The 25,333-nt window shown below is 35.7% G+C and overlaps 1 protein-coding gene across 8 annotated transcripts in view; it reads left to right on the plus strand.

Moving 5' to 3' along the window:
* The window catches only part of LOC145690748 (uncharacterized), a 38,427-nt gene extending 27,848 nt beyond the window's left edge, over positions 1-10,579 (plus strand). For 7 of the 8 annotated variants that reach the window (XM_081765950.1, XM_081765948.1, XM_081765949.1 and 4 more), the window contains 2 exons: positions 1,026-1,524; positions 9,053-10,579. In XM_081765950.1, the coding sequence (XP_081622076.1) occupies positions 1,175-1,524; positions 9,053-9,893 (1,191 nt within the window). In that variant the 5' untranslated portion in view covers positions 1,026-1,174 and the 3' untranslated portion in view covers positions 9,894-10,579. Of the gene's footprint in view, positions 1-1,025; positions 1,525-9,052 lie in introns of those variants that run through there. The other variant, XM_081765956.1, reaches the window with a different exon arrangement.
* The last annotated feature ends 14,754 nt before the right edge of the window (positions 10,580-25,333 follow it).

Here is a 25,333-nt window from a genome sequence, read left to right on the forward strand (position 1 = left end):
TATATTTCTGCATTTGCAAAGGCACTATTTTGTTCTGAAGCTAATATTGCCTGAAGTAACACAATAGAAGATAAATGTTTCAAAGCTCAAATACCAAGGGATGTTGTGAAGCTTTCAAAGAACATTTGTAAATCGCCGCCCAATTAAGATTTCGACGAGGGTACATTTTTGCCTAAAGTTATATATATGAACCAGAGATAAACATTTAAAAAATTAAATTCTAAAATAGTAATCAAATATATAGCCTGTACAATTAAAGATACAGAATAAAAAGGAAATTACGTAGTTTAAATTTAGAGAAAGTTATTTAGATAGAATATAAGGAAGCTTAAGTATTTGAAATTCTCACTGTTTGGAAAATCGATCGAAAAAGAAATAACAAAAGAGAATGGATGATAATATATCAAATTCAGTTTGTAACCCTGGAAGCTTTCATAGTATTTTCTAATTCGCTAATTCGGTAACGCTAACTTTTTTTCTTACAATTAGTATCACTTTGGAATATGTAAGACAGTTTGCAGTAAACGCTTTTGCTTATATTTACTTTTCGTTACATCTGAGAAAAAGAGTTTTGTTTTCATTACTAGAATGGAAGGCAACCTGTTTTCATTGTTGATTTTGTAAAGAAATAGGTAAAAAATCGTGGGATATATTTTGATCTTTCTACTGTGAACATCCAAAGTAACCTTATAATCCTTCCCATTACCGACTTTATTTTAGAAAATGGGATTAGGTGTTGCTTGGTTAAAGGTAAAATTAACTCCAATACATTAAAAGTATTGAGGAAGATAATGTTCCTATAAAAGCTAAAATTAATTAATTTCGTTGAATTACCGTGATATTTGCTTTTAACAATTAGTTCAATTAGTATGAAATTTGCAGGAAATACGTATTATCAAAGTCGATTAACTGAGCTGAAAATCCTACCTACGCATCTAGAGTGCTGACAAGAAAAGTAATTATTCAACTGTTTCCAATTATTACAATAATAATAATAATAATATTTTTTTTCATTTTTATTCCAGGTCTTTCTTTTGAAAGAAATATCTTTTTATTAAAGCGAAACAGGAATTAAATTATACGTAACTCCTCGATACAAACTTCAAGCTATTGAAATAAATTCAAAATGATATACTGAACATTTTGTGATTATATACCACAATTTACTGTAATAATGGAAGATAATTATGAAAGGAAATATGAAGCAGATTCTGTGGGTTCCCAGATTTTCTTTAAAACTGAACATGATGAGTCTTCTATTGAGGAAGGTCCAATAGACGTAAAAAACATTGACTTGTCGTCAGTATTCACAGATGGGAATCCGACTGTATATGATAGTGTAAGTTGTGCCTCGACTTCCAGTGTAACTGATTTAGTGAAGTCAGAGTGTCAAATTGACGAAGATAATGTTCATATAATTGAAGTTGATGACGAATATAAAATAGAAGGATGCAATGTTTCTTCATATCTTCCTGTTTCTTTTTCGAATAACGCAATAGAAGCTGTGGATGACGGTACGGAAAGGTAAAATTTTATTTTTATTTTAAATTTTTCCATATTTGGTTATTATAAAATGTATGCTCATAATTTTTCTTTTTTTTTTCTAAACTTTTTATGTTAGTCCAAACACAAATTTAAACCTTAACACTCAAGCATACGCATTGACGGAAATTTTCCGTTTTGAAGTAAATACGTGACTCTTTGAGACTAGCTTTACGCTGGGAGCTGTGGCGCCCTCTAGCTTCCTCTTTTGATTGTTTAGTCACATACAAAATGCTGTCTATTTCTATAAGCAGTTGTGGAAATATATTTGCGGGGAAAAGCTGTCACCGCGTGTGGATTTGTTCGTGTATTTTATGATTATATTATACTTTTTGTACATATAATTGTGATCAAAATGGAGTATGAGAAAGAACCAAGAACTGTTATAGAATTGTTGTCGAAAACATTGAAAAATTGTTTTCGAGGTTTTGAGCATAGGAATCTTCGAAAGTACGGACAATCCCGTCACCTCGTGTGGCTTCGTTTGAAAAAGTAACGCAATTGTTACAATTGCAACTACTTCAAGTAATAAAATTTTCGAAGCGGCTTAAATAGAAATTAAGGAACTTTTTATGTCCTGAAGATATAAATATATCAATATATCTGTAGCAAAAAGAACTAAATAAAGTACTTTTAATGTAGAAAGTTATGATGACTAACAATTTTCTGTTTGAGGGAATCCCCGTACTGTGTTCGGGTTTGATGCAAATAGGGCACGTGTGTCTGAGTGTTTAATAACAATGTTTTTAATTATTTTTTAAAGTTGTTATTTGATGAGACTCGACATTTTAACTTCAAATTTAAATATGACTTGTACATAATGCTCGGATATCTTTTTCACTCGAGTATAAATTTATCGTTTCTAATGTTATGTTTCCTTGTTTACATTTCTTAGCCTTCATTTTTAAACTTCCGACCGTCTTTTTTTTCTCAAAGACTGAGTAAAATTCGTCCTATCTTTTCGAACCAATATTCGATTACAACGTATAATAGCAGAAAACTGGTCTCTTAATATCTCCATATTAGTTTTGGCTTTTATCAGCGGAGTTGCACAACTTTACTGTGTTTAACATGGATTGTTAATTGAAATCAAGTTTTTGTACCTATGTAAACTATTCTCCGATACGAATAATTGAATTAACGCCAGTGAAATTCATCTCTTCACTTGATTCTAGGCTCTGGATTGCATAGTGTGGTCAGAGGTTAAGTACGTGTATCTTCCCACTATGATCTTTATAAGCAAATCAGTGCGTCCGTAAATACTGACGCAGAGAACAATAGTTCATGCTTGGCACCAAGAACTTATTCCATAAACCAATTGAAAATTCTCAAGATATGTGTTTTGCTGCCACTGCTTTAATTCTAGGCTGGTTTGAAGATTTTTGTTAAAGTACATCTATTTAACAGGGAAAGCATAGCTTTCAAATATCTCAAGAAGAAACTCCCAGATTTAGGTAAGGCAAAAATTAAAGTAAGAGTATTTGTTGGTTTATAGAACAGGGCAGTCAGGCAGAGAGGACGTCTAAAACTAAATACTCTGTAAATGAGAAACTATCTTGGCTGAAATTTAAATCGGTATGTTCAGGTTTCCTTGAATGTGCAAAACCTAAAAATTATAAAGCTATTGTTAGTAACATGATGCGAAAGCCTCAACTCATGTGATCCAACGTCACTTAAATTACATTTTCCGCTTTCATATCTGGGCTTCTTTTCTCAAAAATTTAGTGCATAAATCACATATACGGAGGATGGTATGATCAGGACACTGCTACATTTGAGAAGCGCTACAGTATAACTCAACAGAAAGTATTCATGCTGAGTGTTGCCGGTCTATCATTAGCGAGCTCTCAGATAATACATACAAGCGTAAGTGACCAAATAAACTATTTTAATCTGTGCTTCTATAATACTGAATGTTAATAATTTATACATTGCTAACCTATATTAGGAAGTACATACTAACATAATGTATTGTGATCTGACCAACAAAAATGAAACGCGATGAAACATTTTGGTTTTCAGCAATAAATTTAGCACTACTCATTTAGTTAAAATCACATATTTTTATTTGAAGGACAGAAAAAAGTTCAAAATTGTTATATTCTGCTATTTACTTCATACCTTAAAGAGCTGTGAAATTTTCCAAATTGATCGATTCGGCAAGATCCAATCGAGAGGTTTCGCTCCTATTGATAAGAATCTACTGTTTCCTAACACCATAAAACTATTTCGCTGTTTACTAATAGAAAGCAAAAGCTCCAGTATTCGCAGTAGACTGAATAGAATGTTGCGAATTCAGATTTTCACCACTTGTTCATAGATTTGATTTATTGCTTTATCTTCGTAGAATCTATTGAAAATAAAAGCCTTTATTCTAGGTAATATGTACTGTTTAATTACCACCGTACATATTTCTGTTAATAAACACATAGTTCTGATATCTTGTACATATTTTTTAATTTGTATACGGATATTTGTCCATAAAGAATAATAAATTAGGTTCCTTTCAGTATCTGTGATCATGTTATCCCGTCACGTATGAGGGATGATATTCCTCGGTGAGTACTGCCCGCTGAGTTGAGAAGAAAGAAAGGAAGGGGCCTGAAATCATTATGAGAGGTAACATTTCGGTATTTGCCTCATGTGGCTGAGAACCTCAATTCGGGTCGTCGGCGTGAAAAGCTTTTACACTTTTCTTGACCGATTGTCCAACGGGAATCGAACACTAACCTCTCACGAAAAGTGAGCACGTTATTGCCTACACTACGCGGGCCACGTTTGTCCATAAATCGCGGACTTTACCAATAAATATTCACAGAATATAATTGGTTTCGTTTATCATTAATTAATGAAATATTCTTATTAGATTGCAAAATATACAAAAACAGCGAAAATAAAATAACAAGTTTATCCATTAAATGTGTAAATACCACCTCTTGGACACTAATGCATAATTATGAATAATGAATTTTCTAAAAAAATGTGAGGAAGTTGTCCCCTATCTGTTGAAGATGGGCAGTTCTTTCTTTTCCACTAACGTACAGGAATATTTAATCTACTATTTACCACGGTGCCTCACTGGTTGAGAGATTGTCTCTAGTGCATGGAGTCCGTGACTTGATCCTCGACCAAGTAAGTCTGGTGGACAACAACGTGTCTGTGGGTTTCCTTGCTGTACTCTCGTTTGCTCCCACTCAAACAATTATTATATCATGATTCATTTCTTTAATCATCCATCCCCTTAGCCTAAAAGGCATCAAGTGGGGCATTAAACTTAAAGATTTCATTTCGTAATGTCTTAATAATTACTTATAGAAGTGGAAATATTTCATTTTCGATGTACGGAATAGTACCGGAAAATAAGAATTCATAATATCTTAATTCTAGACAGTTAATTAGAAACATACATACTGTTTACCCGAAAAGTTGAATACATAAATTCCAGAATTGTCTTCATACACATTTGCTTCAGACATTCATGATGTCAGTCTCGTAAAATTGGAATCCTTTTGTAAAGGACAAAACATTACCATAGATGTTCATGCGTGCGAAACGTACGTACTCCAAGATATTTCAAGGGAGCAAAAAGATGTAATAGGTGGTAGGAAGATTCTACTGTACGTCAATATTAAAGAACATGCCAGCCAGAATCCTTGTGGACAAAGCATATGGTGCGAGCTGTATCTTCAGTTACGTTGTCATGATGCAGAACAAGTTTGTGGATAGAAATCCTGGCCTATTTCCGAATCGCTGCTTTTAAACGTTTTTGTTTGACTGTACCTAGTGACATTTATGTGGTCCTACACGGCATGAATTTCACAAGTTGATACCCATCTTCTTCCAAAACACAATTGTTACCTCTCAGTTGTGTCACCTTCTTTATGCCCACTTCGTTTCAAGCAAGTAATGGTGGTCCCATGTCATCACTGGTCACGACAATACAAAAATTCATTTTCTACAGATGCATAACATTGAAGGTAGTTGAAAAATATGACCATTCGTTGAACTTTGTGCTTTTCAGTGAGAACCCTCAGTACCCATCACGGGGCAGCTTTCCAGTAACCCAGCACATCATGCACAACGTTAGACATACGACTGTACGAAATGTCCGAAACCTCACTAAACACACAATATCACTTGCGTATGGTTTTGAGTTATATCATCAATTCGTTGAACGTTTTCTGTTCTAGATTTTCAAGTTCGACCGCTCTATGCTACATTTCCAAAATCTTCCCACCGCAAGAGTCTACATCATTTCCTACGTTGCTGCGAATCAATATTGCTTCACCGTACAATATTCCAGGAACCGCTTCACGGTGGATTTTCGCTAATGATATGTTTGCCCACACAAATCGGAAAGTTGCGTATTTTCTCACATGTCTACTTTTTCAAGAAAACAACCATAACAAACTGTATCTGTATGTTACGCAACAAGAAAGACTTCTGTTTCAGGATTACAAATATCACTTACAATCTCTCGCACAAAAATGGCTGCAATTCCGATCCTATGAACAAAAAAAAATCATGCACTAACAATCGTTACGTTCGTGTTTTCAAAGTCAGTACTTTATTCCTGCTTTATAATATCGGAAATACATTTTATCCATTATAATTATTTTAAACCTTCTTCGTATTCCTAATACCATAATAACCATTAGCAAAATATGTTTTCAAATTAACTTCAAAATTAAATTCAAAGCATTTCCTTCATTAGACGGAAAATAAAATAGAGTACACGTAATTCTATTGTCAGTTTGAAATTCTGCTCCTTCACTTTATGGAATCGAGACGTTAATAATTCTCATGGGATTATAAAATTCTTATGCAAAATAAAATAAGGTACGCATTGATATGTATTAACATTAATGATATGCATTAACGAAGTTCAAGCGAAAGGATAAATTCTTCGCTGTAATATACTACATGTTGTGTTTTACTATACAATAAGAAAGATTAATTTCTTGTTTTACGTAAGAAAATAAGATGATGGTACATGTTTACACTCAAATATTCATATTTTTCCAATTATAAAATATTTCATATATAGCACTCAAACTACTAACATATAGAGGCTGCAACTACAATCTCTTACGGATCTTACGATTCCCATGAAAAAGATATATTTTCACTTTAAAATCTAAAAGTTTAATCTTATTGAGGTATTCTAAAGCATCGTCTCTATAGTAAAGGAATTTTTTTTTTTTTTTGTTTCCCCACTCTCTGGTAAAATTTTCACATAATGACAGTATATTTATAGATACACATTCCCTAGAATGTAATGAGTAAGCCCTCATATTAAAAACACACTCCAAAATCTATGATACAGTGTTAACTGTAGTTGAAATGTATGTTTTCACGTATGATTGATACAACATTTACACGAAGACATTATAACTCAAAACACCTTTTTATACTTTTGAGGACAATATAATGACAGTTGCGGAACAGAGATACAAAATAATGGAAGTACTGTCGTCTAAAATTAATTTATTTGATGAAGTTTAATATCCCTTTTATCGCCGGCACTATACAAGGCCTGGACCCAAAAGTAATGTGAAATATAAACCTTAGCATCCGTTCCAAAGTTTTGCCTGTGGGATTGAAAGTAAAACCGTCTGTACCAAACGCACGCTTGCTAGCAACTGCAGTCCTTGGGGGTTTCATCTAAAAGTGATCCATAATACCAAAAATCTCTTAAGCTTTTATGTCAGGCGTTTCTTACGTTGTAACATGTAAGTAATTTCTTCGTTGTGAAGTATTTACACGCGTAGTTTCGTTGGGATTCCCTAAACACTTTACTAATAGTTTTTTCTCATATTTTGAGCAATAAACCTACCCACATAGTCTCCATGCTCAAAAGAGATTTTATCAACCAAACGTTCGTCCGCCTTGATGAATATTGAGTGTCACTAATTTCGCTTAGAACTACCTGTGTATAGGTAGGTAGATAAAGATCATTCAAAACAGCATCACTAGTTAAGGTGATGATTGTGCTACAGCAATTGAAAGATCAATTTAGTCCTTCCCAAGTTTTGATAATGAGTTATTACATTGTTAGACAGAAGAATTCACAGATCCTATTAGGTTAATGAAAACTACTAGGGAACAAGCATGCTATAACATAGCCGATATCTGAACGAAAAATTTTAAAGCGTGTTTTAATGATCCTGGCATTAAGAAACCTTGCAGAATAGATTGTGAAAGGAGCTGAGCTAAGTGGCTACAAATATTTCACGTAACAAAGGTATTATTAGCATTTTGAGTCATTTGTGCAGGATTGTTGGATTTTTAGTTAATATTCTTAGTAATATCAATTGAGAGTAACATTACGCACATCGGAAGCCTGTAGTAGATCCGGGCAGTTTTTTTTCGTTCACATTTGAGATGCGCAAGACTTATCCATGGACAGCGGACGGCAATTTTCTGGAGGCATACGTAGCACATGTGTCGTGAGACTTACCTATATCCTAAATTATACTACGTTCAAAGTTATTCGCCGTTAGACACATGTTATCACATTCCTTTTCGATCAAAGTAAAGTTCAAACAAAACGGCTCAATGTAGAGATAAAGCTAACACATACTGAGGAAAGCCATGTTGCGCAATCCCAATACAGGCGTACATAACCAGGTTCCTCAAAATTGTACTCAAATCCACTGGTTTCTTTGTTGTTTCAATATCTGTAAGAATTATATGAGGAGCATTATCCTCGGAATGTTGTTCTTTGTATTGTATCTTGGCCAGTGTGTACATAATGCCAAGATGATCATTTTCAAACTAATCTAGCAATATTTGAACTTACGGGCCCCTGAAGAAATAAATATGTCAAACATATTGAAAGAACACATCCCGTGCTTAACCTTTGTATTTTTTTCTTGAATATATATCGTAGTCAGCTACCTGTAGTTATGGTTTTTCTCATTGTCGTCCCATCTCCATACAAGTCATTATTCAACTTCTAGAACAAATGATTGCCCATCGCGCTTGACAGTAATGGCCTTGTCAATGTGACTTAAAATTTTATATATTCATAACGAAGTCTTCATCCCGCAGCACTTTTCCAAAGTAACTGAATACATAATATTTAGAAAGGCTAATTGGGCTTAGTGGATCCCTTCCATAATTACGAACTTTAACACCTTTCATTTCTACATGCAAAACGATGGAAACTGTTTTGTATTGCGACCATAATAATACTGCGTTATTTCCAACATGTGTGTAATTGGATATAATCAATATCTGAGTATTCAAGATCTAAACAGTCTACTGTTTCATATGTTCTAAATATTTTTGTAAGTCATCATACATTTTACTTGCATTTGTATATTTTATTTCTGTCAGAATGTATATTCTCCTTCCGATCAAATACCTCCGTAACTCCATTATCATGAACTGCTTGACAAAATTTTTGTTACACAAAACTATTTCACCACGACCAAGGTGTTCTCTCTTACAATAATTGTATTTGCGGATCAATAATATTTGTATTGATTGTTTTCAAAACTTTCAGGCCCACTATTCCAACCAGGTGTTCAAATACCACAACTTACTTAAACATTGTTCCTTCACAAAGGCTTTTTATAGATCATAATTTAGAAAACCGTGATTTCTTACTGCAGAGTGACAAAACATTCATTTACGAGCGTGCATCAATTCCTGTAAGTGATAAATCATATGCATGTGGTAACTGTGGTAAGTCCTTTAATAAAAAGTCATCTTTAAAAAAACATACTTTAACACATACAGTTGAGAAACTACATGCTTGCGAGTACTGTGGAAAGACCTTTGTTCAAAAGTCTTCTCTCACAAAACATACACAAAAGCATACAGGTGAGAAATTGCATTCTTGTCATGATTGTGGTAAGACGTTCGTTGAAAAAGCTGATATGAGGAAGCATTCTTTAACGCATACAGGAGAAAGACCTTATTCATGCAACTATTGCGGACGAACATTTGCCGATAAATCTAACTTGAAGAAACATACATTAACGCATACAGGTGAGCGACCACATTCTTGTGATGATTGTGGAAAGTCATTTGTTCAAAAATCTGCTTTGAAGAAACATACATTAACACACACAGGAGAAAAACCCTATACTTGCAAGGACTGTGGTAAGTCGTTCAGTGAAAAGTCGGACTTGGGAAAACATATTTTGACACATACAGGTGAGAAGCCACATACATGTGTGTATTGTGGAAGAACTTTCGCTCTTAAAAATAATTTGAAAAAGCATACATATATGCATACAGGAAACAAACCACATCTGTGTCATCATTGTGGAAAAACGTTCTCCCAAAAATGCAATTTACGAAAACATACATTAATTCATACAAGTGTTAGAACGCATTGATTGCAGTATGAAACCTAATATAGAATTGAATTTTAAAGTGATTGAATAAAAATATATTTATATAATAAGAATTGTGTAAGCTTATTTATGGCGGTACGTTTTTCATAATAAGGTTTCACGCTGGAAATACATTCTTTAAAGCATGCGAAAAGTCTGTGATAGTGTAAGGTGGTTTCGGAGAAAACTTAACACATTGCAAGGTTTACTTGTCATTACACACACTTCGCCCAATTATGTGTATACAGGGAACTTGTCTTCCAAAATTTGATTTCGTTGAAATATATAATAAAAAGGGACTTTGTCTTGTAGGTTTTGTGTATAATTTGATTTTTATAAAACAAAACGTACAAGTCCTTCTGCGTACCACTTAAGTTAAAAGAAATGTAAATATAATCCATTATTGCATAGCGCGCAATTAATTTTAAAAAATCAATCTCCATTTTGGTCCCTTAAAAAAATTGTTTACATATTTCAGTGTCTTTCTATAAACACACAACAAGATAATGTTTCTGTTGGCAAAAGTGTCTAGAGAAAAGAATTATGACTAGTTCAGAACAATATCTTCTCACTCGTGTGGATGAGTACCTTTCTCTTTTCAAAATGTTCCATATCTATTCATTGCTATTATGAAGAATTATTTCGTTTTGTATCGTTTACTACTATAGAAGTGTTTTTCGTAATTATTATCCATTTATCTGCTATTCGTTTCATTTAGTTCTAATTTTGATTATCACAATCCGCTATATTACGTGGGTCGTTCAAGATATGTTTCCCTAAGGTGAAAAAATTATTTTTTAAGATTAATTGTAAACTTTTCATACATGTGTAGGTGCGTTTTTCCTCATTTTTCAACATAATTTCCATCGAGATTCAGGCATTTCTCTCAGCGTTGCACCAATTTTTCCAAACTCTTTGCAAAAACATCAGGGCCATGGCTATTTAGCATTCTCGTCACATTTCCTTAACTTTCTTATCACCAGTTGATAGAAGACTAGGTCGCTTATGTCGAACCTGAACTCTTCTTTAGGAAAATGCAATACGACATAAGTGACCTGGTCTCTTCTTCTTGACGATAACTTCTACCCTCACTCAGCACGCAAAGGAGACACGATATTGAAGAATTAGGGTTTCAACCCCTGGTCGTCTTACCATACAGTCTCAGTTTTGCGCCGCGTTACTTCCATATTTTTCCAATGTGAAAGTCTGCATTCCATGGTACGTTTCGAGAGAGATGAAGTGAAGCGGAATGTCAAGGACAGTGCTAAATAACCAGTGCTCTCATTTTTTGCAAATGCTTTGGACAAATTGGTGCAAAGGTTAGATAAATACCTGAATCTCAATGGAAATTATGTTGAGAGATAAAGATGGACCCACCTACACACGTGTGTAAATTTTACAAATGTATCTAAAAAATAAATTTTTTTGGGCTTAGGGAAACATATCTTGAACTACCCACGTACTGTATTGTTTTATTTATTCATGTATGTTTCAGATACAGATCTATGCCAACTTTACACTGAAAGAAGGTAAAAAAAACAAGAAAAACAACAAAATATATATATGTATGTGTATAAATTTTGATGACGCATATGGCAAAACAACACTTTTCATACAATCTGCAATATAAGCCTTTAACAGAGACAGGAACTTCTTACGAAGATTATTTCTGTTGGGTAACTTGTGAAGAAGCAGATGGATTTCAGTTTTATGGAGAGCTTATACATATACAGTAGGTGTGTCTCAGTATGGCTGTATTTGAATAAAAAAATACATTTAAATCAGAAAAGATAGTTTTAAATGATAGTATTTTTGTGCCTTTACGAGTGCTCTCAATTTCTGTACTTTTATTTGTACTTCATAACTAATTTCTATATTTCAGTTTTACTGAAAAGAAAATTGTTCCGGCTTGAAAGGAAGAAAAGAGCCAACACAGCGTCTAACTTTTAATCCTGATGATTTGATGGGAAAAAAAAAAAAGAGACCGGTTAAGTGAAAAGTCTGGTATATACTGTAACAAAGCTAGAATCACCTGGGAAAAGAGATGCTTATGAAACCCTTTGAATTCTAATTCTGTAGAAGATGACATTTGTATTTGAGTAAATTCTCAAAATATATGTGATAATGGTTCAAGACCTTCAGCTTGAGTTGGAAAAGCCGAAGATATATAAGCACTAGCATTCCTTTGAAAAGAAGAAAGGCAAGATCAACAAACAATAAAATCCTCAGTAAGAAAGAGGAAAAGAAATAATACCATAGTATCTTCAGAGTATGAATGTAATTCTGGCACGCACTTTTAACTCCACTTTTATCCTTCGGTATGCATTTCAACAGAATTAACATTTAAAAAATGTGGATTGAGGACACTGTAAACTATGTTTCCAGTCAATTTAATTTTTAACCTTGCAAAACGTAGTTTGAAGCTGAAAATGAGTACATGTCTTCTGTTTCTGGTCATGATTTTCAGGTAATTAAATGATAAACCGCTGAAGAAACGCAACTTATGAGAGCCACTATTTATACACAATGAAAAAACAGTAATTTGTCATTGAAAATTGATTGTTTTTCGAAATATTTTCCTTTATGATCAATACACTTTTGCGTTCGTGTCAAACCATTTTTACCATTTTTTTTAGACACCTCTTTCCTATGGTTTTTAAACGCATCAACGACTAATTGCGCCGACAAAAAACGTGGTCCACACAATTTATTCTTAACATCCAGGAACAAGAAAAAGTCATTGGGTGCCAAATCAGAACTGTACATCGGATGACCGTCAATTCGATTTTTGAGTGTTCAAGTAGTCGGTTGTTAGATAAGATGTGTGAGAGCTCGCATTGTCTTAATGAAGAATGATTCGAGATGCTTTTTTTTTTTTTTTTTTTGTATTTGACACAACACCTCGAGCAAACATTGTTGTGTACCATTCAGAGTTGACCGTTCTACTTTTCTCTAAAGGCACAATTGCCACATGACCAGTTTTCCTGAAAAAACAGGCGACTATTTGTTTCGATGTGCTTCGCGTGCGAACAGTTTATTTTGGATTTGGTTCATCTTGAAACGCCCATACAGTCTACTGCTATTTACATTCCGTCTCGTATACATATATCCATGATTCGTCACGTGTTACGATCTTATATGTCTTTTAAAACACCGACATTGCATTTATTGAGAATTTGTGTCCACCAATCGACGCTATCTTCTTTTTGAGTTTTTGTCAAATTATGTAAAATCCAGCGAGAACAAACCTTTCTCACAGCTAAATGATCATGTAATATTTTATATATGCTGGTGGAACTAATTCCTAGGGTTGCCTCAATGTCACAGTATGTCACATGACGATCTTGCAGAATAAGGCTTTGCTCAGCGTCAATGTTTTCTTGAATAACAATTAAATTTGGACGACCTTCGCAAATTTCGTCAGTGAGCGAATGGCGGCCACGTGTAAAATCGTTATACCGGCGTTTCACAGTGACATAGGATGGGGCTTCATCACCAAATGTGGAAATAAGTTGATCGATGATAATCCACGTCGAAAATCGTAAGTCATCGCCCGAAAATGTTCACGTGTTAATTCTATTTTCCTGTTGTCATGCAATCTTCAAGGCAACATAAAGAACACAAATAAAGCTATTGACAAAACATTTGAAGTACGTTATGGACAACAATGTCAGACGTTTCTATGCAAAAAAAAGGCGCCTAACTACAATCAGTGTTGCCAAGGCTCAAAATATAAATAGTGGCCCTCATGTTACTTGAATGCTTGTTACGTCCAAACGACTGAACTTAAAGTTTTCAAATTAAATTTATATGATAGACATACAGAAGCTTTAGATTGAATTACATATTGTCATATATACACTTCATACACTGCCACAGTAAACAATCAATTTCTATAAACGTTAAAATAAAAATATCCTTATTTTTCTCGCTGTGAACGCATCAGTATTGCAGATATTGCAGAAAATGGACATTATACTTTTTGTGCAGTACTTTAGTTCTCCACCCGCTGCTTGGAATTCCTGGTTCGATCCCAGCTCGCGTCGTGGGGATTTTGTGGTGGACAAACACCATGCTCATTGGTTTTCTCGTGGTTCTCCCATTTCCTTCCACTTTTCATCAATCCACCATTTCATTCACTTCTCATCGTCACCGTCTCCTTTAGCCTAACTGGCATAACCGTGGGAAGTCAAGATTTCATTTTTCATTTCTTTAGTTTTCCACTAACATCTAATTCGTGCATGTTTGACCATTAGTTCCGGAGTAAACTGTTGAATGAAACACCAAACAACAAAGGTGGTATTCTAGTCGAATAGGACTTCGCTGGTACGCAGGCTGTTATGCTCTGCTACACAAATCGTTAAAGTGATTGTATGTGGATTTCGGAGAGTCGGTTAAAAGGTCTCTATTGAGAAATTTTATATTTTTAGAAGCACAGAACAACAAATACAGTATTTTATGTTTATTTTAACTGGAAATTCATTTCTAAGATTGGCAAGTCTGAAACCTTTCGAAACATACGCGCAATGATTTTGAAATCAAGTATAACTCGCACTAAACACTAAAAGTCAAAACTAAGAACATTAACTTGCATGAAAATTTCATGACGTAAATAAACAAATAGAGTAATATAATCAATAAGAATGGTCCTCCTGTGGATCTGTATTAGAGCGCTACATTTTAGAACACCGATCCCTGGTTCGATCCGAGCTTTCGCCAAATGGGCTATGCGGTAAACAAATAGAGTGACTTGGGTTTTGCCGGGGTTGTCCCTTTCACTTTCATCAGTCCACCATTATCATCTACCTCATCAGTACCCTCTTGCTTCGTCTTGGTAGCGATACTAAGCCTTTTTCGCCCAAATTAGTCCTCAACTAATCAACGTCGAATTTAGTCACATGACCAGGGTTATTGGCCTTGATCACAAGACAGGAAATCACAGGATCATGTGCGCTCCAGGTCACTGATTCCGGTTACGTGATTTGACGTCATAGGGCCATATGATCTTTGGATAATTGACTCTGGTCACGTGGTGTGATGTCACAAGGTCATGTGTTTTTTTAATTTTGGAAAGGTCTATGGTTCCTCAAAGTGCACCTCTGAAAATATAAGGGATTCAGTAGGGTGGGGACACTTGGGCTTGTTTTTTTCCTACTGCGCATGCGCAATCCCTTGACGCTGATTGGTTGGCGCAGGTCACGTGACCCCGCCTCCTCGGCCACGCCCCTTGACGCTGATTCGCTGGTACCGGCCACGCTCTTTTAGACCTCCATTTTAGGAGTATCTACTGCGCTAACTGGCTGGCAGCGGACCCCTTCCGCTGATTGGCTGGCGCCGGACCTCGCTCCCTTGACGCTGATTGGTTGGTACCAGCCACGCCCCTTGACGCTGATTGGCCGGCTATACCCACGCTCTTTTATGACATCCATTTTAGGAGTATATACTGCGCTGACTGGCTGGCAGCGGACCCCCCGCTGATTGGCTGGCGCCGGACCACGCCCCTTGACGCTGATTGGCTGGCGCCGGACCACGCCCCCTTGACGCTGATTGGTTGGTACCGGCCACGCTCCTTGACGCTGATTGGTTGGCGCCAGCCACACTCTTTTATGACCTGCATTTTAGGAGTATCTACTGCGCTGACTGGCTGGCGCAGGACCCTCCCCCTTAACGCTGATTGGCTGGCGCCGGACCTCGCTCCCTTTACGCTGATTGGTCGGCCACGCGCACAGTCTTTTAGGAGTGCCGCGCTGATTGGTCGGCGCCGGACCCCGTCACATAAAATTCGTTCCCTTTTATGAGCACTTTACGAACACATAGCAGAGCAGTTATCACATTCTCCATCCACCTATATAACATAGCGCATAGCAGGGTCCAGATGAGAACAGAAAGTGGTGGACAATCTAACACATTGAAAACTTGTTCTTTTGTATGAACAAAGCAGTCAAAAAGTGCGATTTTCGAAAAAAGTTGAAAGTTGGGCGATGTTTACCAAACGTGGGTAGATTATACATTTGATGATCCTAAATCGAATGCCGTTAAAATTTTATTTCTATCTCTCACCGTTTTCGAGATTGACGATCCTAAGTTTTTTTGGCAACTTGGCCCACCCTTGTCGTACAAGATTGAAACATGGTTCCATGGGTTCTACGTGTGTAAAAACGGCAAGGGGTGAGGTACGGGGAGATTTCTTCGATTATTTTTTGATATTTTTGACCGTTTTCGACATATGCGCCATTTTATGAATTTTGGACATTCAAAGGGACTTAGAAAATATTTAGCACATATCTTAGACGATTTGTTTGGAGTATTTCTTGCAATGACGCTCTGAAAGTCGGGAAACAGTGCTTCAATATATTATGTTTGCTCTATCTCTTACCGTTTTCAAGATATGACGATCCGAAGTTTTTTTTGGCGACTTGGCCCACTCTTGTCGTACAAGATTGTAACATGGTTCCATGGGTTCTTCATGTGTAAAAACGGCAAGGGATGAGATACGGGGAGATTTTTTCGATTATTTTTTTGATATTTTTCACCGTTTTCGAGATATGCGCCATTTTATGAATTTTGGACATTCAAAGGGACTTAGAAAATATTTAGCACATATCTTAGACGATTTGTTTGGAGTATTTCTTGCAATGACGCTCTGAAAGTCGGGAAACAGTGCTTCAATATGTTATGTTTGCTCTATCTCTTACCGTTTTCACGATATGACGATCCGAAGTTTTTTTTGGCGATTTGGCCCACCCTTGTCGTACAAGATTGTAACATGGTTCCATGGGTTCTTCATGTGTAAAAACGGCAAGGGATGAGGTACGGGGAGATTTTTTCGATTATTTTTTGATATTTTTGACCGTTTTCGAGATATGGGTCATTTTATGAATTTTGGACACTCAAATGGACTTACAAAATATTTAGCACATATCTTAGCCGTTTTTGTTTGGAGCCAATAGTAAATAGTTTTATTTTAGCCAATGGGGTACTTGACTTGCAGATTTTGCTCCAATGAAAAAGAGTTTTATTTTAACCAATCAGAGGAAAGCAGAACAACTATATAAGGGCTGAGGTTCGAAGCAGTTCTCAGTCAGTTATTCGTTGGATTGTAAAAATACAACATCGTGTGCAGTGTGTGAGAACATTGAAGTGAATTTTAAGGGTAAGTATTTTTGAACTTTGTCAAAATTTTCGGTGGTGATTTTTAAGTGTTCCTTATAACCGCACCCTAGACCGATTATTTTTTGAAATATACGTTGTGTTGAATACGTTCATGAAAACCAGAGGTTACAGCGGTCAAAAATAAGCAAAATATCGATTTTTAACGAAATTAAGTATTTTTGAACTCAAAATTTTCGGTGGTGATTTTTAAGTGTTCCTTATAACTACCCCCAAGATCGATTATTTTTTGAAATATACGTTGTGTTGAATACGTTCATGAAAACCAGAGGTCACAGCGGTCAAAAATAAGCAAAATTTCGATTTTTAAAAAAATTAAGTATTTTTGAACTGTCAAAATTTTCGGTGGTGGTTTTGCAAAGTAAAATTCCTTTTTTTCTATTTACAGGTTTAGAAAGAATACGTTATTGGGTAAAACACTTTTGGTGATCTATAGTGGGAACAGCCCCAATTACTTTTTTTCTTGCAAACACCTGATTTTTCCGAGAAGAGTTTTTCAAAAAATTTACAATAATTAATTATTAGGAAAATAATTCTATAAGCATTCCTTTCAATATAGCGTTACAAACGTTATTACAGTGAATAATTGTTGATCGTTAAAAATAATAGGTTATTAGAAAAAACACTAATTGGTGTTCTATAGTTGGAAGACCACAATTAAGATAAAACAGCAAGCATTAACGATTTTACAATATTCTAAAAGTTAGAAAAACAGCAAAAAATGGAGCGATTTAATATAATATCCGAATCTCAGCAATATTATAGACAGTTTAAAGATAACAGGAATTTACTGACAATTGAATTAACCCCTCCCCCAGAGGGAGAAAACCCACTTAAATGGGTAGAAAACGGCATTAATGATTTGGTACGGTATGTAATGAGAGGTGTGCTCCTTCATCATCGTGTAGGGTTGACTTTTATAAACCAAAATCACCTAGATAAACCATTCTATTTGTCTTTTCGAACTGCTAATAATATGACTGCAGAAAATGTGTGGGGTGCGTTAGAAAAAGTAATTCAATCCAATACATCATTCTTATATCAAGGTCGCTTTATTCTCTATTTTCACCACGTCGAATTACCTATTGGTATGGGGCGTGTGAAACAAATTTTTTCTGACATAAACGAATACATAAAACATAACAGAGGTATTATAGTCATTAAAAACCCTAAATACTATTGTTTGGGTCAAGCTCTGGTGGTAGGTATAGGGCTTATTGAATATAAAAATGATACAAAAGAAAGACATAGATATCGCAATCAATACGCAAAACATGTTTCAAAAGGTATCCGAACTAAGTGAAAAGGCTGGTGTTAGCCTAAAGAATGGCGGGGGGATTCCGGAATTAAAAAAATTTCAGGCTTATTTATCGGAATATAAAATCACCGTGTATGATGGGTTATCGGGGGAAAAAATATTTTTTGAGGGTCACGGTCATGGCAAACAGATTAATTTGTTATATATTAACAATCATTATAACGTGATCACTAGTCTAACAACAGCCTTTTCATGCGGATACTTTTGCGAAGAATGCCACAAAAAATTTCAGAATAAAGACAGGCACGTGGGGAAGTGTAAAGCTTTATGCAATAAATGCCGGAACAGACCACCATGCACAATTACGAAAAGTGTAATATATTGCCGGGAATGCAATAGATGCTTTTATGCGGCTCAGTGCCTCAAAAACCATAAGGCTTCATTGTGTGATATTCTGAAAGTGTGTCCTCAATGTCGTAAAGCCAACGTGGTGAAAAAAGGGCGGAATCCACATGTCTGTGGGGAGGTATTCTGCACAGGGTGTAATAATATGATGCCGTCAGGACATTTATGTTATATTCAGCCGTGCCGAACGCGTACTCCACAGAAATGGCTATTAGTGTTTTACGACATTGAGTGCCGCCAGGATAAAGAAGTAGCCGGTGGTATTTTTGAGCATGAGCCCAACCTGTTAGTTAGCCAACAGGTGTGCTACTGTTGTAAAAACAGTGCGAGTGAACGGTGTGGTGTATGCGGCGATAGAGAACATGTATTTTATGGGGACAAATGCATTGTCGAATTTTTAGATTATTTAGCACAAAGGCGTTCTGAAATAAATAAAATAGTCGTTGTAGCTCATAATGCAAAGGGTTACGACGGCCATTTTATTTTACGCGCGATGATGCTTCATAAAGAGTGGACGCCGCGAATAATTATGCGGGGTTGCAAAATTTTATCGATGGAATATTTATATTTAAAATTTATTGATAGTCTAAATTTCTTACCAATGCCTTTGTCCAAATTAGGCGACGCGTTCGATTTGCCCGTCTCGAAGGGTCATTTCCCTCATTTATTCAACACAAAACCTAATCAGGAGTATAGGGGTGCCTTACCCGGCGTCGAGTATTACGATGTGGGGGGCTTAAAAAACAAACAGAAAGAAAAGTTTTTGCGTTGGTATAATGAGGAAAAGGAAACACTTGGAGAGACGGGTTTCATTTTAAAAGAACAGCTTATTAAATACTGTGTAAACGATGTGAACGTGCTGCGCAATGCTTGCATAAAATTTATGAACGAGTTTGAGGCTATATCTGGCGTCAACCCGTTCCTAGAAAGTATAAGCATTGCCAGCGCGTGCAACTTAATGTATAGAAAAAAGTTCTTGCGAACAGACAGCATTGGTATTATCCCACATAGTGGGTACAGGTGGCGTGATAACCAATCTGTCGGCGCCGTTCAGTGGCTCGTGTACGAGGCCGACAGATTAAAAACCCGAATCCAGCATTCTGGTAACGGACGAGAGGTTGTGGTGTGAGGTGGGTATAAAGTGGATGGTTATGCGCACTATAATGGTGCAGAACATGTTTGGGAGTACCAGGGGTGTCTATTCCACGGGTGCCGGGAGTGTTACCTCACAGGCCGTGATAACGCCATATATAATGACGCGTATACTACTTTTAATATGCGTTATAAGAGTAGTGTAAACAAAATTAATCGATTAAAAGAGCTGGGGTATATAGTGCATGAAATGTGGGAATGCCGGTGGCGCGAGTTTCTGAAAGAACACCCGCCGGTGAATATATTTGTAAAAAACCACAGCATGGCTAAGAAATGACCAATTCATCCGCGGGATGTCCTGTATGGCGGTAGAGTCGACGCCATGAAACTCTACAAAAAGCTGAAAGAGGGAGAACGTATCATGAATACCGATATAATCTCCCTTTATCCTTATTGTTGTAAGGTGAAAAAATATCCTGTGGGTCATCCGAAAGTTTATGTGGGTGATGACGAGTGTCCAGATATTTCGGGATTTGAGGGAATAATAAAGTGCACGGTATTACCCCCGGCCTTCTCTACCACCCGGTGCTGCCCTATCGGAGTGGTGAAAAGTTATTATTCCCCTTATGCCGAACATGCGCGGACACTCTGAATGAAGAAGAAGAATGCACGCATTCGGAAGAGGAGAGACCTTTGACTGGAGTATGGGTTGTAGACGAAGTGTGGGTAGCTGTCGAGAAAGGATATAGAGTGCTAGAAAAACACGAGGTATGGAGCTATGAGGTTGTAATGTATGACGCTGAAAAGGAAGAGGGCGGTCTTTTCACGGAATAATTAACCTGTTTATGAAGATCAAGACTGAGTGTAACGGTTGGCCTGCAGGATGCGTCACAGAACAACAAAAAGATCAGTTCATACAGGAGTATTATGAGAAAGAGGGTATTCAATTAGACCGGGAAAAGATTATGCGCAACAAAACTAAGAAACGAATTTCAAAGCTAAGAGTAAACAGCCTCTGGGGTAAGTTCGCACAAAGAGAAAACATGGAGCAAATCGCTATCATTAAAACTCCCGAGGAATATTTCGATAAATTAACAAATCCGAATATTGAGGTTAAATCGTGTATTCCAATCGGCGACAAATTCCGTGTGCTCAACTGGAGTGTTAATGAGAGCGTTATTGCTCTTGCTGAAAATATTAACGTGATAATCGCAGCATACACCACGACACACGCTCGCCTCGAGTTATTCCGTTATTTGGATTTACTTGGCGAGCGTGTGTTATACTATGACACCGATAGTATTATTTACACTCAATCGCCTGGTGAGCCACAGTTAAAAATAGGAGTGCATTTAGGGGAATGGAAGAATGAGTTGGCGGAATATGGTCCGGATGTATATATCGAAGAATTTTGTGCTGGTGGTCCCAAATGTTACGGCTATTCCGTTCTTAACACTCTTAATGGTAAAACAAAGTCAATATGTAAAATCAAGGGATTCACACTGAATAATAAAACATTAAAATATGTTAACTTTGAACAGATAAATGATATGATTTTAAATAATTCACCTTCTATTAGCGTTCCTTTCGGTCGACAAATTGTACGTACTAAAGATTATAAATTGATTACTAAGCTGGAGGCGCATAAAATCTATCAGGTTACTGCTAGTTAAAGGAAACGAATAGAAAATTTTGATACACTTCCCTACGGGTATAAAAGAAAACGAATAGGGTAAATACAGTATTAGTTTTTTAATTAAGTAGAGAGAGAGAGAGAGTAAAAAAATGGATAATCAAATTTTAAATCGTTATTATTATTATTTCAATGAAATCGAGGTATGTGTTGGTCTAGCATACGATGATGGAGAATTTTCCGTTATTATCACTTTACATAATTACTATGATCGTATTCGTCTTTCACCTGATGAGTGGTATACTTTTCTATCATATTATTCATATATTGAAAACTACTTTAGTGCTGTTACAAATTCTTCAATGCCTACACATTTTTTCATTAGTGAAAATTATAAAATATCATTGTCAGATACTCTTAAAGGTATTCGTCAGTGTTTTATTCACTCGTCAGATGACGATAGTAATGGTCAGGTAAATTTCTGGTGTTTGTACATGGCGAAAACTCCAGCTTCATTTGCCGTGCACTCAGCGGACCATAATTACTTGTTCTCAATTATGTAAAAATGTAAACATGTCTGAATCTACTACCAATCTACCGTCTGAAAGTATTCACATTTTCGAATCGTAATAATAATAATAAGTTATTCATAATTATTTTGTGGTGTATCAGAATATGGAGTTTCAACATCCATTTACTTGTATTATAGCTGGCCCCACTGGGTGTGGTAAATCATATTTTGTAAAAGAGTTTTTAAAACATTATGCCGAAAAATGGAAAAATATAGTATGGTGTTATAGTGAGTGGCAACCTCTGTGTGAAACTCTATCCTCAGATAGTACATTTAAAGAAGGGCTCCCAAAATAGATGATTTTTCAGCACAAGCGGGCCCACATCTTGTAATTATTGATGATTTAATGCGAGAATGTGATACACGAATTGTTGACTTTTTTACTAAAGGTAGCCACCACCGAAATTTAAGTGTTATTTTTATAGCGCAAAATATTTTTCACCAAGCTAAAGGTATGCGAGACATATCATTAAATTGCCATTATATAATATGTTTTAAAAACCCCAGAGACCAGGCTCAAATTAATTATCTAGCACGCCAATTATATCCTGGTAACACAAAATTTGTACAGGAGGCTTATCAGGACGCAACACGAGATCCTCATAGTTATTTGGTTTTTGATTTAATACAGAGCACTCCCGACGAACATCGTGTTCGAACAAAAATTTTCCCCTCAGATTCTTACAATTGTTTATGTACCAGTAAAAAAATAATCTCAATAACTGTTATATTTTAATACTCAATTTTAGTATAATAGCTACAAAAAAAATGATTAGGAAAGAGAGTGCACATTTACTAAAACTTTTAGCAAAGGCAAAACCCAAAGTACGCCAAGCAATTTTACAAAATGCTGATCCCGAATTAATTCGCTCTATTTGTGAATGTTCCTATAACGTATTACAAGGAAATGTTCCGTTAAATAAAAAAGAGAAAAATAGATTAAAAAGATATAGAAAGGAAATGAGGTATTTAGCGAAAAAAGGTCCATCATTAAAACAAAATAAAAAACGAATAATTGTACAAAAAGGTGGGTTTCTTACTGCTGTGCTTGCACCTATTACTGCAGGTATACTATCTAGTTTAATTAAATAATTATGCAGCATGCACAAAAGCTTGTTTTAATTGCACCAGAAAAATTGCACCAATATCAAACTATATCTAATTTAGATGATGAGATGAAAAATATTTTAAATAATAAAAATATGAGTGTTGAAGAAAAATGGATACGCTATAAAGAGGTGTTACAAAAATATTTACACATTGTGCAAAACCTACTGCAACATCATCAACTAGTGTTGGTACTAAGAAGGAGGAGGACGAGGAGGATGAAATACTATCTACTCTTTCCGAAAATTGCCTGCGTAAAGCAAGACCTTTATTACGTAAATTAAAACAAAATTCCAACATTCCTTGGGATGACAATGGTAATGTTAATATTTATAATAAATTAATTCCTGGAGCTAATATAGTAGATCTAATATCAGATTTTGTCAGGTGTCGCAAGAAAAATATTCCCCCTACAGGTTGGGAACCCTTTGCTGTACTGTTAGCAAAATCCAATATACCTTTAGAGTATATAGGTAACCCACAGCGTATAGAATATATTCGTAAGCTGACATCATCATTATCTGCCGCTGCTGCTGATCCAAAACAGGAAGAAGAAGAGGAGCCACCACGTAAACGTAAAGTTGTCAACAAATGGCGTGATTATAAAATATGAAGAAGCTGGCCGATATTTATTATAACCCTTCACACCCTGCCTCGTTTTCAACTGCTACGTCATTATGGAGAGCTGTGAAGAAATCAATTCCTTTACACAACGTGCAACAGTGGGTAAAAGAACAGCCGACATACTCTGCATAAGCCAGTACGTAAAAAGTTTCCACGTAATCCCTATTTAGTGTTCAACATTGACGATCAGTGGCAGGCTGATTTAAACGATATGCAAAGTCTGCAAAAGTATAATGATGGTTACAGGTATATTTTAACAGTGATTGATTTGTTTAGTCGTTATGCATGGGCTGTGCCTGTACATACTAAAACTGGTGAAAACATTATAAAAGCATTTAAGCAAATATTTGCATCTGCCCGTCGTAGACCCTTACGTCTACAAACAGATAAAGGTACAGAGTTTGTTAATAAACCATTTCAGTTATACTTAAAAAAGCAAAATATTAAATTCTTCACAACACAAAACTCCGATATTAAGGCAAGTGTAGTGGAACGTTTTAATCGAACTCTTAAAGAACGAATGTGGAAATATTTTACAGCAAAGAAAACTTACCGATACATAGATGTGCTATCGAAACTTGTTCAGGCGTATAATTCTAGACCACATAGAGCTCATCAATTACCAACCGCCAGTGTGAACCAGGACACTTTTCAACAAGTTTGGAATAAATTAATAAAACCGATGCCACATACTAACATTGCAAAATATAAAAAAGGTGATACTGTGCGCATTACTAAAGCAAAACGGATTTTGAAAAAGGGTACAAAGAAAAGTGGACTGTAGAAATATTTAAAATAAAACAGGTGATACATAAGGAAAAGAAAGTGGTTTATGTGTTGGAGGACTTAAATGGTGAAGTAATTGATGGTACATTTTACGAAGAGGAATTACAAGGAGTGCCTCTGACGAAACTTTATGAAATAGACGAAATTTTAGAAGTTAAAGGTAAACGTGTACTTGTTCGTTGGCGGGGATACCCCCTTCCTTTAATTCATGGATTCCTGTGTCACATTTAAAAACATTTAGCTACAATACAATATTATAAACGACTGTTATATTTGTGTATATAGGAAAATTAATAATGAATGATCCATACTTTAAATACTATACGCATCAAGCAGGAGGTGGTTATAACGTGTATCGGGGTGCACCATATCAAGAAGGTTATGGTATTGGAAGTTTTTTAGGTGGTTTATTTCGAAGTGTATTTCCGTTAATTAAACAAGGAGCAAAAACTGTTGGTAAAGAATGGTTACGTACAGGAATTAATGTAGCTGGAGATGTATAAGGTGATAATAGACCTATTGATGAAGCTTTAACATCACGTTGGCAAGAAGCTAAAAATAATTTAAAAACTAAAGCTCAAAATAAAATAAATCAAGTGTTGGAAGGATCTGGAAGAAAAAGAAAAAAGTTCATTTTGCAAAGACTGGTGGTAAAAAGAAAAGGAAGAGAGAGAGTGATATTTTTGATTAATATGGAACAGAGTACTACTAGCTTTTATCTTACATTACCGAGTAACGGTTCTGTGAAGTATTTTCCACAAAATACTTTGTCATGTTATACTACCAAATTATATCAT

The sequence above is a fragment of the Thermobia domestica genome, chromosome 7 (genome assembly GCF_964235325.1).
Source record: "Thermobia domestica chromosome 7, izTheDome1.hap1.1, whole genome shotgun sequence".
NCBI classification, from domain to species: domain Eukaryota; kingdom Metazoa; phylum Arthropoda; class Insecta; order Zygentoma; family Lepismatidae; genus Thermobia; species Thermobia domestica.